The sequence below is a fragment of the Platichthys flesus genome, chromosome 20, assembly GCF_949316205.1.
Source record: "Platichthys flesus chromosome 20, fPlaFle2.1, whole genome shotgun sequence".
Classification (NCBI taxonomy): domain Eukaryota; kingdom Metazoa; phylum Chordata; class Actinopteri; order Pleuronectiformes; family Pleuronectidae; genus Platichthys; species Platichthys flesus.
Genome location: NC_084964.1, coordinates 10,422,873 through 10,439,530, shown reverse-complemented (window position 1 = coordinate 10,439,530; position 16,658 = coordinate 10,422,873). Strand labels below are relative to the sequence as shown.

Here is a 16,658-nt window from a genome sequence, read left to right as displayed (position 1 = left end):
TGGCAGTGCTGAAAGGACGAATGGTATCATGTGCAGAGAAGATCTAGTTTATTGTAACTACAAACACACAAACATAAATAACTACAGTTTATACATATAGGTTTGATGCACAGACAAATGTAGAGGGGAGATTTGTAGTTGGTAGTGAGACGGCTAAAGGTCAGGAGGTCACAGACAACAACAGTGTCAGGTTTAGTAGGTGCATCAGGTAAACGGGATGTTTCTAATAAAACGAGTTAGGTATTTTCCTGCAGATAAGTCACAGAACTGTAAATAAAGATGAAAAAAATGCCACATGCCCAAGAGTGAAGCCAGAGCATCTAGATCGCCACCTGGTGGCTGGCTTCGGTATAGGTCACAAATCCCACCACCTCTATGTTAGTGGATGGGACATGGAACAAAATAAAAAGTACAGGTAAAATACCTTTTTCTAATACATGTATTTTCGTCATTTTGGGTAGTTCTTATCACACTTGTGAAATGTCATGATTGACAGCTAAGAGACTAACCTACGATTGGTCCAAATTGTATATCGGTGGGATCCTCATCTCCTGATAGCTACTGAACAGACTGTGGCGCCGAATGCACAAGATGGAAGCATTTAGATGGATTTAGGGAGGAGGTGGAGAGGCGTTGTCCAACTTTATTTACAGTCAATAGTTCAAACTTGTGCTTCAGGTGTGAAAATGATTATGTGTTAAAAAAGAAAAAGACATGTTAAGCTAGATTTTGTCCACAAAATATTTTAAATTGTGTCCGATGTGTTCAGATAACGACAAGCAACGTGCACAGGGAAAGAGAAACTACTTCTTTACGTCATTGAAACTTGTCAGACTTCTCACCGAGCATTTTACATCAGATGCAGCCTTTCTCCAGATCCTTGGCCGATATAGTTCTCAGAGAGCGAGAGGAGAGGAAGGGGGGAGGGAAGGGCATGGCGGAGGGAGGGGGGGACAGGCAGGGTGGGACAGAGATGATGGACGGGGTGTCTGAGAGCGAGCCGTAACCGGCTTTACACACATCTACTGCGCTGGAGTTAACAGAGGTGTGGAAATACACAGGGGGAGGGTCCATGGGGTCTGTCGAGAAATCTGCAGACAGAGATATGAAACACTTTATTTGACACTTGTGGATATTTTCTGTGAATTCAAAGGTTGTTTTTTCACAGGATGAAGCAAAAGAAATGTTCAAACCACTGTGTTTTGTTTAATCCTTAAAGCTACATCATGCAACGTTATTAATTACGGTATAACTGTCTCCAAATGGCAGAAAGCCCCTAACCTGTTAGGCTTTACAACAAATAATTCCTAAGAGACTCTCTCTCTCTCTCTCTCTCTCTCTCTCTCTCTCTCTCTCTCTCTCTCTCTCTCTCTCTCTCTCTCTCTCTCTCTCTCTCTCTCTCTCTCTCTCTCTCTCTCTCTCTCTCTCTCTCTCTCTCTCTCTCTCTCTCTCTCTCTCTCTCTCTCTCTCTCTCTCTCTCTCTCTCTCTCTCTCTCTCTCTCTCTCTCTCTCAAGATGCTTGTAGATGTAATTATTACTTTTGCCAAGGAGGTAATGATTTTACCTTAAATGACTAAATGGATGATCATGACACTTGATTTAAGGTAGACAGCATTGGTGAGGGATCCAATTAGTAGTTTTGTTAGTCTTTTCGGTTGGTAATTTTCTTCATTGTTGTGCAGGCAGATACGATCATGCGTACCAGGAGAGCCTCCACTCAATAAGGATTTAATGAAAAGCACGGATGTACCTGGGTCGTCATTCAGCTGGTGTGCAGGTACTGGTGTTTGCTGTAGAACTTGTTGTAGATGCAGTAAACAGAAGCCATCAGGGTGAACGTTCCCAGGGCCGCAGCGACGAACAGGCCCACTTTGGCGTTATCTCTGTCTCCATGGCCGACTGCGGAGACACACACACAAGACACAGACAGGCAGAGTAGGCGTTATCCGCCTTTATCACTATGACTGTACTGTCTTTGTTTTGGCATGTGCTGCCTTTCATAGATTAACACTGGGGTGGGTGGTTGCGGAGCAAGCTTACATGTCCGCTTTGTATTTAGGTGAGTGGTTTCTTCTTTTTTAAGAAGGTCCTGTATGTGTGTTGAAGGAGGAGCTGCCGGCGCCGGATGGCCGTTGATCTGCCGCTCAGACTGCAGGGTGCTCTGGGAGCTGCACAGTGGAAACACCAGCAGGAGACACAGAGCTGCCAGGCCTGCCATGTGGGAACGCCTATAAATCACACACAGGTTACAGCACAAACTAAACAATTACCTGCACTGGGGCTGTGAGACATCATATTCTCACTACATGATTATCATAATATATTATAATAATAATAATTTAGGAGTTGTGTATTTTTGATGTGAGAGAAATTGTTGGCTTGGTGTCTTCATGCTCAAACAAGCTCCCCTGAACTTTGCCATCATGTTTGTGGGTCATGCTTTCTACTTCAACGTTAAGAAAATGTGCATCTGTTTATATCAACTCCACGAGCAATCTGCATTTTTTCCATTTTGCCTTTTGAGCGGAATACAATGAATATACTTTTGTCATAGTAAAATAGAGAGCTATTTATTTCCTGGGGAACAGAAAACTGGTTGATCGGTTTTCCACTCTCCAGGAGGATGAAGGACGGTCAAGGTTTTCTTCACCATGTGGATTTTCCCCACTAGTTGTCAGCAGAGGACCCTGAGTGATGAAGCCTCTGAAATTGTTCCTGCTTCTACTTTTGTGGCTTGTCAGAATACATTTGGTTTATCTGAAAACAACACTTGGTTTCTGGTCCATTCCACTCACACTGCAAATCATCCTCCAGTGCAACCCAGCAGAAAACTTAAAGAATAATAAAAAATGTTTCCTGTTGCTTTAATTTTTAACTTCACTTTCTTTTGTCTCTTTTGACCGAAATATTCCGCTGTTGGCATGTGAACAGATATTTAATGCAAAATGATGGAGAGGAATTAAACAGATTAAAGAAGCGTTGGATACTTTACATTATTAACATATCCATATTTCATATTGAATACCAATATATCACAACGACCCTAATCTGTACTAAAATATACTTATTTTGAAAGTAAGCATATACACAATTTCTAAGAACAGACTTTGATAAGAGGGACCAGAATTCACTGAGCCTAGTGCAAGCAGTTATTTACCTCCATCATCTTTCAAAACATTATTATTCATAATTATGAAGCAATGCCTACGCGGCCCTGAAACTATTCACCGTTAATCAAAGCTGTAGCATTTAAAAAGCATCTTATTCATATAGTTTACCTGAGGTCGAAGCGATGATGTGGTGTTTCTCTGAGCAGGGTGTTGGTCCTGTCCTCTCTGCCTCCACCTGACGGAGGTGAAACTGCATCCAAGGCAACTGAACTCCCCGGACGCATTACTTTTCCAAGGGGACCAGTATTCTTCCACATGAACGTACACTTAGTACCAAGTGACTTACACGAGCGAATTGTGCAGCCAGACAAAGGGTAGGAAAACTCCTAACCCTAACTCTTTGCTCTGGCAATTAAGTTTGTACAATTTGCAAAATATTTGACATTAAATTTGTAGTTTGACAGAAAGTGAAGGCAAATTACTGGAGGTCAGTGGTTGTTGTGTTTACCGAGGTCTTTAAAAGTTGTGAAATGAGGAGAGATATCCAACCGAAAATGACACAACAAATAATAGTGATGCTGATGGTGCTCAGCAGAGAAACAACAGCAGCAGAGCTCCCTACTGACACATAACAGTACTGCTGTAAAGCTGAATGTGCTCAATATGAAGTCTAAAAACTGTTATTCAAATAATTATTAATCAAATAAAATATCTAAGATGCAGTAACCAGGAGGATTCTCCGGACAAATATATCAAAAGTATGTTTTTGTGACATTAATCAGCTTATCTAGTAATATATAAAATATTAAGTTCCTAAAACGCATCATTATAATGTAACATTAAATTGTATTTCTGCTCTTCATTCAGTCTCCAGTGTTCAAGGACACTCAAGGTAAAACCTCCTCTCAAGTCAGCTGTTTTGAAACAGTTTTCAATGAGGGCAGTATATTTGCCTGTCGTCTGCACTGCCCTGCAAGGACACGCACACTTCCCAAGGACTGATTGATAAGAGGGAAAAACAAAGAGCTCACTGTATCCAACAGTGTAAAATTTGTTTTAAAGCTACAATAAGTCAGCTGCTTTTCCACAGCCTCTCATGTTTCAGGCCAACTGCACTTACGAACTCTACACCAGTCAAAGCAGTTTTGACCTAGAAGTGTTTCCCCACATCAGACACATTCAGCTACAACCTGTACAATCACACGCCTGTAAGAAAAGCAAATCCTCATACCGCTGCTGCATGTTGTTTTTACTGCTGCACCAACAAGTCGTGATGTAATTCAACTTCCCCAGTGTGCAGACAGCAGGAGATGAAAGTTATGAACATGATTCCAAAAAACATAAAACGCTCCTTAAAAAACATAATAGCTCCTTTTCTCCCTTAAAGTTGCCAATGGGTCCAGAGTCTGTGCTTGTGATGCTTCAATGAAAACGCTCTGTAAGAAACACTGCAAAACTGTAATTTCAGTAGCAAGTAAATGTGTTGAACCAGAAGACAAAGAGAAAACTGAAACGACAAACCATAGCCAGACGGATTTCTACGGCTGCTTCAGTTAGTGCAGTTGTGATTTCACCAATATTTGCAACACCGACTGTTTCTCAAGTGTTTCCTTTGCACAGCTGCAATTCAGACACGCAGAACTCGTTTGGATTTATTTTAGAAAATGTAAATCAGGAAAATTGTCAATCTGAGCAGTTGAAATCATAAATTACAAGCTAAATCCACATTTGAAAAACCGACTGTTTAAATATGATATGATGCTGCAAGTTTTTAATTTAAAAAAGGACATTATATACAGTAGCAGGCGAATTATATTACATTTTCTCAAAAGTTCATTTCATACAAACTTACTACAAACCAGATTTAAAAGTGAAACAATTTGATGCTGGAATATTTTTGACAATTAGTTCATTTGGCCTCATTGAATATAAAGGCACTTGATACAGATACGTTCAACAGCATTGAAGTTCATAAGGGCAATTCATTTTCATCGTAACCCATCGAACATTATCAAATCATTCAACTTCAGAAAAATGGCTGACAAAAATAGACAAGTGATCAAGGACTAAAGTCTAAAAATCAAAAACATTTTTAAAACACTGTAATTACTTGATAAACAGTAACAGTTAAAGTATAAAAACTGTCTGGTTTGGACTTTTAGTTTCTACTTAAACCAGAAAGAAAAGAAACACTAGAAATAAACAAAGCTTCATGCTAAATTGATTTACAAATTAAGTCCCACAGAATGTCTAAAACATTTGTTCTTGAGCAGACTCAATGTATTTTGTACATATTTACAGTTAAAATGTGAGTTTCCGCTCAGTGTTTGTAGTCCGTCACCCATTCAGAAAAGAAAATGTTTACAACAGATGTTTTGCTGCTACTGTCGGAAATCACAGACATTTTCTTAAACCTGACACGTTTAAATACAAGGAAGACACAGTGACGCTAAAATAAATAAATGTTTTGAAACATTTACAACTGAGTTGAAATGAAAGTTGGATTTCAAAAGACCATGTTACCATACGACCTGTGCAGGTACCTCTGCATGCAAACACGTAAATATGAACCTCAGGCCTCAAATGTGTTGAGCTGTAAACATTGGGTGTCGTGAAGAACACTCACACTGTACCAAATAACAGTTTAATGTCAACACAACTGAATTCGCCGACCTGCTGTAACAGTCTCACTATCTGCTAATAAAAGTACCTACTATCTGAGCTTTGAGAAGAGAATATGGAGTAATAATACAACAGATCTGTTTCCTTTAACAGAATCTTTTCCTCACACTCATCAGCAACAAATAACAGCATCTGTGTGGTGCTACGTGCACTGTACGAAATGCTGCCTAACGCACAGCTACAGCAAGGCTATAATCAACAAGGCTATAATCAACAAAAATAATAATAATTAATATAATTAATTATAAGTGATTATAATGTAGTTTTCCTGTTTGATTTAAGGCCCCATCGTTTATATTGTTCTTACTCACCCCAAGACATAACTGATCATCTAAAGCAACAAATCTTTTACCATCAGTTTACTGTGCTGTGAAAAGTTTAACATAGAAAAATAAAAATAGCACGTAACAGCTCTGTAAAGTTCACATGGAGGGGGACACTGTTTACTGTAACACGTTGGGATTTTTGTCTAAAATACAATGAGGAGCAACATTTGGCTTTTTTAGTTTCAGTGACATTCACTGTCAAAGTAAGACGGATGAATCGACAAAGGTTTAAAATGTTTTGGTCATTTTAGATAAATTTACAAGTGAAGCTTTTACACAAAAATAAAAATGCAGGAAGAGGATGTGATATCTTATGGCCTGTGCAGATTTTTTTTTTGCTCCTTTGGACAACAACTTTCTAAAAATCTGCTGTTGTAAATGGTTTGTTCTGTATTTTCCATTTTACACTCGTCTGGAATCTCTCACTTCATTTTCAGTTTCCAGCAGAGTGATGTAACCAGAGTGACAGAAAATATGTAAACAGACAGCAAGGTACATGGGTTTGTGTTTCTCCCCTTAGAGAAAATACACCAACCGGTTTGTTTAATACTGTCTCAATAGCTGAGTCATCACACCTCTTCACATCAGCAGCAGCCATGTTGGTTAATGATCAGGATTCAGTGGCACTCTAATTGGACACTCCTGAGAGTTATGGTGTAAAACCTGCCCCACTTTAGATAAATGGTTGCGATTGCTTCAACCAGTTGGAAGATGGACGAGTGTTGCTGGATCAGCAGTAATTATAGAATCATCTGTATACGAGTGGACTTCATAAAAGTATTAAAAGAAAGGTTTTAAATATTAAAATAAGGAATTTTCTTTTACACACTGCAATAGTTTTTCTGTGTCATGTCTACACTGAAGAGAGAGATATGATTAAACCATTCCTTGAAAGTGGCCCATTGTATCTTTGACTGGGTGCTGAAGGTCATTTCCCACAAGTTCAATATTCACGATAAGGAATCAGCGGTCCCATTCCTTTGGTCCAGCTGTGTCATGTCGGTCATCGGAGTCTCGAACTTGTCGTCCGTGCTCACAATGCTGTACTGACCATTCTCTGCTTCTCGGGATCTTTTCTTTGTCCTTTCCTGCAGGAGAGCGTGGATAAAGGCGACGGGCACGGGCAGCATGGCAAATATGATCAGTGAGGCCAGAACGGCCAGGGCCCAGTCAGGGTACGGCAGGTGCTCCTCGGTGGCCTGGAAAAAGAATCACATTCATTGAGCTTTAAGCAGCAGCCTTGAAGTTTGTATTTAAATATATGTTTAAGTTACAGCCACAATATCAGGTTAAATAAAGGTGATTCAGCCTGTCGCTCACTGGCATATACTATTAATTTTATACATATTTTGTATATGCTAAACTGATGTGTGAACTGATCATTGAGAGCATCTGACCAGCAAAAATGGTTTTACTGAAAGGAAGTACAATGTGTTTTTCAGTGAGCTTAACACTATCGTCTAGAGTTATACATCAACAAAAAAATACACCTGTCATTATCTGTATTTATGACAGGGGAAATGTCATTAATTATTTCCCTATGGAAGAAGGTGTGGAGAGAGCAAGAGACAGCTTGTTTTACTGTGACTTGTAGTTTGTGTAGCAGCCGTTTGCCTTATTCAAGAATGAACACGTCCTGTGGCTGTGCTGAAGCTGTTTTAGATAGATGAGAAAAAAAAAAACATTAAATTCCCCGTACCTTCTCTCGGTTCCATGCCATGTAAGTCGGTCGTGTGATGACCATGCGAATGCCAGTGGCTCCCAGTAACCCCAGCATAGCAAACAGGCAAATGTACTTCCACAGATATTTGTAAATCACAGAGGGACGCCAGCCCAGCATTCCCTCGATGTCGTCGAGGAACCTTCGAAAACAGAGAGTGGTCGACTTTCAGTTTGAGTGAACTGATTAACTGAAAAACAGATTGAATTCACCCACAGTGTTTAAATAGAGCTTACCTGTCGGCTCCGTATAACCAAGACACGCTGAAGGTCTCAAAGACCACCACGATGATGAGGGGCAGCGTGGCAGAGTAGTCATCGAACATCATCACAAAGTAGTTCCCACTGCGCTGGGTGAAGAGCAGGCCGATCACAAAGCCAACGATGCAGCTGAAAACTGAAACCCAACCGACATGTCAGGGTAAAACATAGTTTCTAGTTTCAAACAGCGGGACAACCGTTGTTATTCTGCTTTAAGGTGTCACAAATCATCTAATTGACTGGTGGCTTGGTTGGAAATTATGTTTATGGATTGTTGTTAAGCTCAAAGACACGTGACGAGACACTGATCAACTGGTTGTAACTTTCAAGGCTGAGAGCCATTGTCCAATTGGTCCCATCACAGTTTCATAATGATCAGAAGATTTGCATCACTACTCATAATGACATAAAAGATCCGTTTTGCACTGTTAATGTATTGTGGAGCCGGGCGCTGCACACTTTGTCCTGCTCTCTCTCTCAAAGCGAAGGTGTCCCATCAAAACATCCATCAAATCTTACCCTCCTCTACAGACTGACTGATTTCACAATAACATTTATAGATGTCGCTTTTGTTTTGCAAGTTGTCGTGACAAGCATACGGTTGTCAGCAAGAAGTCAGACCTGCCCTCATATGACAGCATTCTGTGGGAAACACCGTTAAGAACCTCACACTGCCCGTACATGTGCTATCTTGTCATCAACACAACTCTGTCACCACTCCTGAGTCGTGTCAAGTGGTGTTGAGGCTTGCTTAAAAGGAAAAATATGTAAGAGGTCAAACGAGTGGAACGGGTATTTACTTGTGAATTTGGTCTTGTTGTTGGCCAGAGTTTTGAAGCGGTCAGTGAGGGGAGCGAGGATGCCCTCCATGGTGCCAAACATTGTGCTGAGCCCCAAATTGAGCAGCATGAGGAAGAAGAGCGCCGACCAGAAAGGACTTCCAGGCAGAAGGGACATGGCCTCTGTGAAGGCAATAAAAGCCAGGCCCGTGCCCTCCACGCCCTGAACACAAATAGAGCCAGCTTTAGTTTTTGTATACAATATACGTAGCAAATAAAAACGGAAGTTAAGTGCTTTTTAGTGACACTAGTCCTAAAAGTCGTTACCTTCTGCATCTCTTTTTCCAGGTCACAGTCTGTTAAATTACCAGGGATGCTCGCTCCATGCTGTTTAAACCAGGCCTTGTAATCCTCCAGACTCACAGAACTGGGGGCAGAGTAGTTGAAGCTTGGCATCCGGCTTACGTCCACATTACTGTTGTGAAACTGTTCTGACAGCTCCTTTACATTACTAAGCACAAGACCAAAAGAAACAGATAAATATATAATTAATAACACGCAATGGGGTACAAAAGTCTGGGACCACTTTTCCCATTAACTTAAAAAGGAAATCAGTTTCATCCATGCACAAATCCGAATAAATTAAAACACTGTTTGAACTGTCCATTACAAAAGTTCATATTTGTCCTGGAATCAAACCTACCTGACGACACACTTCATGACATTGCCTTTGGCGCGGAAGCCAAGAACAGAAAACACCACCAGAGTGGCCAGCACGGATGTGAGGAAGTTTATAGAGGAGACAGTGAAGGCGTCACGGTGGCAGTTGTTGTTCCTTGGATTATAGGAGGAGTAGGCGATAATGGAGCCGAAGCCGAGACCCAGGGCAAAGAACACCTGTGTGGCCGCCTGCCGCCACACCTGCACGTCAGCCCAAATTTCCAGCTAGAACGTATAGAAGGAACAGCGGGGTGCATCAGGGAAATACCCAAATGTGATTCACTTCTACAAACTCAATGAGACATTTCATCCGCAGCTACCTTGGGATAGAACATGTAGCTGATTCCCTCTGAGGCTCCGTCCAGCAGGAGTCCTCGGACAAGGAAGCAGAACAGAACCACATAGGGGAAGATGGAGGAAAAGTACATCACCTAAGAAGCAAGGAAGGAATATTAGATTAACAAGCTACAAACACTACCAGTATTCCCAGTATACGTCAGCTATTCGGTTTGGCATCTACACACAGTTGCTTACGGGTAATGGAGCTGCAGGGTGGACGGTCGCTTACAATTAATTTGATTTGCACTAATTTCCATAAATTTCATGTTTTTTTCTTGCTGGCAAGCTGTGCTTCAGTAAAGACATGACATTAACATTTCATCTTGTTATGTAAACCATCTTTTTGACAGTTCCCTGCTGAAGCCTACTAATTTGGCTGCTTTAACAACCCATACTCTGAGAGGACTGACGTTTCATTTAATCTCGTGTAAGCCTGCTGCTTGTTACACACTGAGCATATGGCCCTTGCAATTGAGAAGTGCTTAAGTCAGTAATTGCGTGAAACACCTGATGTTAGCCAGAGGGGGATTGAACCTCCGCTTCGATGTTGAACTGAACACAAAACATGATTTATGCTCCAAACATGTTTTAAAGGTATCTCTGTCTCATTGTCTCTTGGACGTTGTGAACACTGACACCTGCTGTGACAGTAGAGGGAGGCAGGACCCTTGTAAATGAATTTGCTTTATGCTCCATGGGGTATACGATTGGGAATCTGCACATGGAAACTGACTGTATGCTATTCCTGAGTCCAACTTCCTGCTCAGCTCAATCTGCTCCATACCGGTTATGCAGAGTAAATGAATTAATACATTTTTCACGTCCTTGAATAAATAGGATTATTCACACTAGTATAAAAAGCTACACAGTTCAATACCTCATACTATTGTCATCAAGATGTGTTTAAACATCTTAAGAGCCTTGACTTTGTTCAATTGATTTAACCGTTTCTAATACTTGTAAAACCCTAGTAACCCTTTATAACCCTAACAACCGAGTTAGGGAAAACAAACAACCCACTATTAAAAAAAAACTCACACACAAAGTTTGCCGTATGAAGTTGGGTCAACAACACTTAGGCTTAAACATTCCAGAATTTCCATCAGCCCCAGTGATTTAGTAAGTGTAAGCCCAACACATGAGTGGGATTAAACCAAACTGAGGATAACAACACGGGGCAGGAGTAAGTAAGGGCTCCCCTTTATGTTCTGTTTAGTTAATGCTCCTGCTCAGCTGGTTTCAAAGTCATCAACATCATGGTAAGAAAAACTGAAGCAAACCAGTTACACATTTCTCACAGAACTATCTCAATAATCCTCGACAGCACTATTTCAAATACACACATGGGTTTGTCTTGTAAATACAAACAAATTGAGTTAGGCGTCACAACACATCGCACACTTGCCTTCACAGAGCTCTTGATACCCTTGAACATTCCCAGGCACACGATGGTCCAGGCCGCCAGAAGGCAGCAGGTGATGTAAGGGTTGAGAGAGGCTGTGTCATCAATCGAGTCGGTAGTATCCAGAGCCTTGCGGTACCAGAAGTAAGACGTCGGGGAGCTCTTCTCACATTCTTTTACTGTTTTTAAAAAATAAAATAAAAAGAGTATTTCTTAATGATCTTACACGTGACACGGCACATGTCTGGTTGGTTTTGAATCGTCGTGTGTTGAGTGTTTACCTGTTACATTCCCCTGTTCTGGACACTGGTTCCATGGTAAAGGGTTTTGGAATGAGTTCCCAAGATAGAAAATACTCCATGCAAGGATCACATTGTAGTAGAGAGCCACGAAGAAACACACCTGATGATATTTGAGAACAAGATGATCGGGTTCATTATATAAAAATATGATTTGTTATTGAAATCCACGGTTCAAACACAATTTACCATACATCAAACATGAATGACACCATGCAGGAAATAGGTGAACTATTTATCCTTGTGTTCCCAGGTCACGGTGTTGAATCATGTCCAGAAAAGTGTTGGTGCAAAACAGTGTGGTGTCCCAATGAAGTTGACCTTTGACCATTGGGATATAATCTGTCATCGCTTTAATCGAAGTAGATGTATGTATTAAATCACAATAAATTGCAGAGGTAAAGCTTGTCTCCACAGACGCAGTTGATAGTGTCTAAGTCAAGTATGAGGCCTTGTGGAAATCAAGTTATTCAACATACACAAAAAGGGCACAAATAAATTTAGTAGATTACAACTGATACACGCGGCCTGCAGTCAAAACAGTCCGGTGACTTATTACGTGAATAACAAGTAACGTGTGGTTCTGTGTTTACTTGAATGTGGTGACTCAGAGTGACGCTCACTATCAAGGGGGATATCTGTGAGAAGGATCGAGTGAGACGAGCCTCTGGACACTGATCTGAGCTCTGTGTGTTTGCTGAAGAGATCTTATCTCTGGCTGTGTGATAAGAGAGTGTGGACATTGAGTGAACGGTGTGTGAATTCTGCTGTTTTAAATCGGTTCCTGTCTGGAGGCAACAACAGATAACAGCTGTTTGCAGATCTCAGGTGGATGTCTTGTCAACGTAGTCACTGATCCGCCTGTGCTCATCCTAAACATTAAGGTGGATGTGCTTTACGACTTTCCCCTAATGGTCAACATTATAATATCAATAAACGATAAAATAAATTGAGCTGAAGTGAAAATGTTTCCAGTTATATCCCATTTCCAAGGCAAAGGTAATGTGAGGTATGATAGAAGTCAAAGATATTAGCTCTTATAGGTTTCCCTGATCTCGTGTTTCTATCTGCTTCAGAGGATGAGAAATAATTTCATTCATTTCAGGTTTTTCTATAACCCATCTCTCTGTCTGTTTGTGTCTAAACTAACAACTCAACTAATGTGCTTTTCCAGAGGTTGACAAATGTGTTTATCCATAGGAAACTTTCTTATTCGCATACACAAAAAACACTATTGGAATGCATGCAACACTATATATTGAACAGTTTTAGTTGGTGGGTTGAACATATATCACAACTTGTCTTACCACACAGCTGGAATAGCCGATCCCTGCGAGCCTGGGGGAGATGTATTTCCACACCCCGATGCTGCCCTGTCGGATGGCCTGACCGGCCGCCAGCTCCAGGAAGAACAGGGGAATGCCCACAACAAGCATCAGCAGCACGTACAGGAGGAGAAAAGCTCCTGAGGAGAAAAGGGGAGGAGGGTTCAGTTGGCAAATGAGCTAAAATTACAAAAAGGAGAAGCAGATGCTTGTGCTCATTTGTATATTTTTGTCCCACAGCAGCAGATTTATCAGTCTGGTAACTCTTGCCTGCAATAATAGTTCTGTTGAAAATAGGTTGTATCTTACAGGTTTTTAAATATATTTTTAAATAAATCTCATATGACATCCGAAGAAAAACTGTCTGCAAGCTTATTTTTGGTTTTAAAAATAAAACGACTTCGTATTGCGGAAGTAGGAACCAAAAAGCAGGGGAAAAAAACCTTACAGATATAAACCTAACACTAGAAAATGGGACTCCAGAGCAGTCGTGTTATATGTTGTTCACAGATAGTTTAAACATCCAGCTGCAAAGATTTGGATGCTTACATTTAGAACATCATGCATAGACATGCACTGTAATGCACATACAATATATTAATAGTCTCTCCGATCACATGTACACCCTGTGACAGCGACCTCCCCATCTCCCATGTGAATAAATACAGTATAGTCTGCACCAACAACATGTGTGTTTACTTGGTTGGCGCCCGATTTAACATGGGCAACAACAATGGGGTCTCACCTCCTCCATTCTGGTGGCACAAATAAGGAAACCTCCAGACGTTGCCGAGACCGACGCTGAATCCCACCTGGGCCAGGAAGTACTCTATTTTACTGTTCCATCCGGCTCGAGCGGGACGCCCCGACAAGGCCTGCTCGCTCTCCTCACCAGCGTAGCCGTTGACCTCTGACCCTGTGGTTCCTGTCATGTCGTCGTCAGTTGGCAGTGGCTGCTTCTCCATCTGAAACAGGAGGATTGGATGCACCTGTCAGAGTCTGACTCCACCGCTGACTTCAAACTTCAACAATAAACACCATCACTTAGCAGAAGTTGTTAGGACACAAACAGGATTTACTTTGTGTTTGTTTGATCCGCTCTAGATTTCGAGAGACACACATTTAAACTTGCTGCACAACAAGAGACATGACGTGATGCGCACAGTCAGGACATCAGGGTAAGAGGGAACGGAACGATCCGGAGCCATGATCCGACTTCATGAAATAAATCACAAATTACACATGATCATCAGTTCGTGTGTGAGGAGGGACAGAAATGAGCAAACACACAAACACATACACACAAACTCCTGCAGACAGAAGTTACTTTCACAGATAATGACACAACGCAGGGTTTTAATTTTTAACACAAATATGAATTCAGTAGTTTTTAGAAAGATCAGTTCTAAGTGTGATGATTAGAAAATGTTTTAGAGAGGTCTTCATTCAAATATATGGTTACGTTTTTGAGGCTGTTGTTGTGGTGCTGTTGGGGTAAAACATGCTACATCATAGGAATGGGTGACATGACTAAAATCTCATAAAAATGACAATCACAATAAATGTCACATCATTATTTCTTGTAGGTTTAAAGACGGATATATATTATATTATTTTCCACTCCTTTTTAATTAATGAAAATATATTGTGATAATAATTGATATTGTTTTTGATTTACATACTCATACAACAAGAGGTGTTGCTGATGTGTCCAGCTCTGCTGTACTAGTGAGTTACAGGACTAGCTAACTAGCATTAGCTTTAGCCTGATGAACAATCACATACACATCCTGTTTCCACAAGTGTTTAAACACACTCGTTCTGGTCAACTAGGGAAAAATAATCCCAAACTAGACGACACGTGTCCCGTCATACTTTATTATAATATATATTTCTAATCAAGAATATAATCTACAGTGATAATAAAGGAAAGCATGTTAAGTGTAACACACCAATGAGCATCAACGTGTGTAACCACAACCCTCCTGTGTGTGTGTGTGTGTGTGTGTGTGTGTGTGTGTGTGTGTGTGTGTGTGTGTGTGTGTGTGTGTGTGTGTGTGTGTGTGTCTGTGTGTGTGTGTGTGTGTGCGTGCGTGTGTTTGTGACTGGACTCACAAAGGGAAAACACACAACACAAACACAAACTCACACACTGACCTTAGCACCGGAGAATGTGGAGGACAAAGCCGCGGAGGAGGCACCGGAGGCGGCAGAAGACCCGGATAGTAGCTCCGGTGGTACTGTCGGTTATTCTTCACAGGAGGAGACGAGCACGTGCAGCAGCGGTCTGTACCTTCACCGTGTTGTCGGATGTCAACAACCCGAGTTATTCTTCAGTTTCTATTCATCAAATTAAACCCCCAAAAAACTTAAACACCCACGTTAACTTTAAACCATTCAAATATATAAAATACAAACAGAACCGAAGAATACGGTGAACGATGCATCCGCCAAATGATCCACTCTCCTGATTGGCTCAGACACACCTCTGCTTCCGCGTGATGCAACCACAGGCTGCGTTCAAGTGCTGCGGGACAATACAGACACAGCAGCATCCTGCAGCTATGAATACCTTCATCATGGGATTCTACCCCTGTAGAATAATGGCCTACTCTATGTCAGGAGTGTGACTTAGGCCATTATTTTAGGAAGGTGACGATGTACAGAAGGTGTAATCAGAGACCAGCCATTATTTATTTACGTTACTAAGTATTTTTTTGCACTGCATTTAAATTCTAAACTTTAATTTGAATATTGGCACTGAATCAGTCATGACTCCCTGTTACAGTTATTCTCTATGTAACATTTGATGTAACGTTTTATTTCTTTCCAAAAACGTATACTATCATATAGTTATATACAGTATGTATATATAGTACAGTGTATATTATATGTATAGTTATGTTAAGCACGTTGAATTGCATTGTTGTTGAAAAGTGCTATACAAATAAATGAAATGTACAATTGATTGATCGATAGATAAATAGATAGACGTCCCTCTGAATTGTAAATGTAAAATATGAAACCATGCAAGCATAGTAATACTGTATAGTACTGGAGGTTTTTTACATAGTTGTAATGCGCCTCATGGTAGCGCTGTCTCTCATACACGCAGGTACAGACGCGCGAAGAGTAGTGAACGCATCATCGATCTACCTATACTGATCTGTTGGATTTTATTTTCCCACACGTGTGATTGTGTGACGCCAACAGACACACACACACGCCTCTTAACTTCTGTCTTTTACTGTGTGTGTTCGTGTCTGTGGTCATGTATGATTTTAAAACTGAAAACTTTCAAATTGTCAGGCTGCCACAGAGGATGAAGAAAAGTTTATAAAAAAATATGCTTCATCCACTTTGATTCACACTCCTCTGCCCGTGAACGTAACACGTGGCAAAACATCACTAAACCATTACAGCTTCTCCCACTCAGTATTTATTTTTCCCTTTTCCACGTGTCACTTTTTAATTAACCAAAAAAAATGAAAGAAATCTAGGTTCAACCACTTTCTCGTTCCTTTGCAGTGTCGACCTTCTGCCTGTGACATTTCTCTAGAAACACACACACACACACACACACACGCACGCTGCCTGCCACGTATGCCTGTTCTGTGATCAACTACAACACACACTCCCATGGCACTGCCAACCCGCAAACTACTCAAGATCTATTGCTTGGAAATAACGTACACG

The 16,658-nt window shown here is 40.9% G+C and overlaps 1 protein-coding gene across 1 annotated transcript; it reads right to left on the bottom strand.

Moving 5' to 3' along the window:
* Window positions 1–4,866: 4,866 nt before the first annotated feature.
* Window positions 4,867–15,827, bottom strand: LOC133976124 (sodium-dependent neutral amino acid transporter B(0)AT2-like). Its single transcript, XM_062414229.1, has 12 exons — window positions 15,120–15,827; window positions 13,708–13,927; window positions 12,945–13,102; window positions 11,620–11,740; window positions 11,342–11,517; window positions 9,918–10,028; window positions 9,581–9,822; window positions 9,205–9,388; window positions 8,899–9,100; window positions 8,075–8,234; window positions 7,818–7,980; window positions 4,867–7,317 (listed from the first exon to the last, which is right to left on the bottom strand). Exons 2-12 carry the CDS (start codon window positions 13,925–13,927, stop codon window positions 7,069–7,071), a joined length of 1,986 nt encoding a protein of 661 aa, XP_062270213.1. The 5' UTR covers window positions 15,120–15,827; the 3' UTR covers window positions 4,867–7,068.
* Between the last annotated feature and the right edge of the window lie 831 nt (window positions 15,828–16,658).

What these genes read in the sequence shown, in the direction of transcription:
- LOC133976124 (XM_062414229.1), bottom strand. Translation starts at nt 13,927, where the DNA reads ATGGAGAAGCAGCCACTGCCAACTGACGACGACATGACAGGAACCACA. An exon ending in TCGGCTATTCCAGCTGTGTG is followed by an intron (nt 11,741 to 12,944) that starts GTAAGACAAGTT and finishes AAATATCATCAG; the next exon opens with GTGTGTTTCTTCGTGGCTCT. An exon ending in GCTACATGTTCTATCCCAAG is followed by an intron (nt 9,823 to 9,917) that starts GTAGCTGCGGAT and finishes TATACGTTCTAG; the next exon opens with CTGGAAATTTGGGCTGACGT.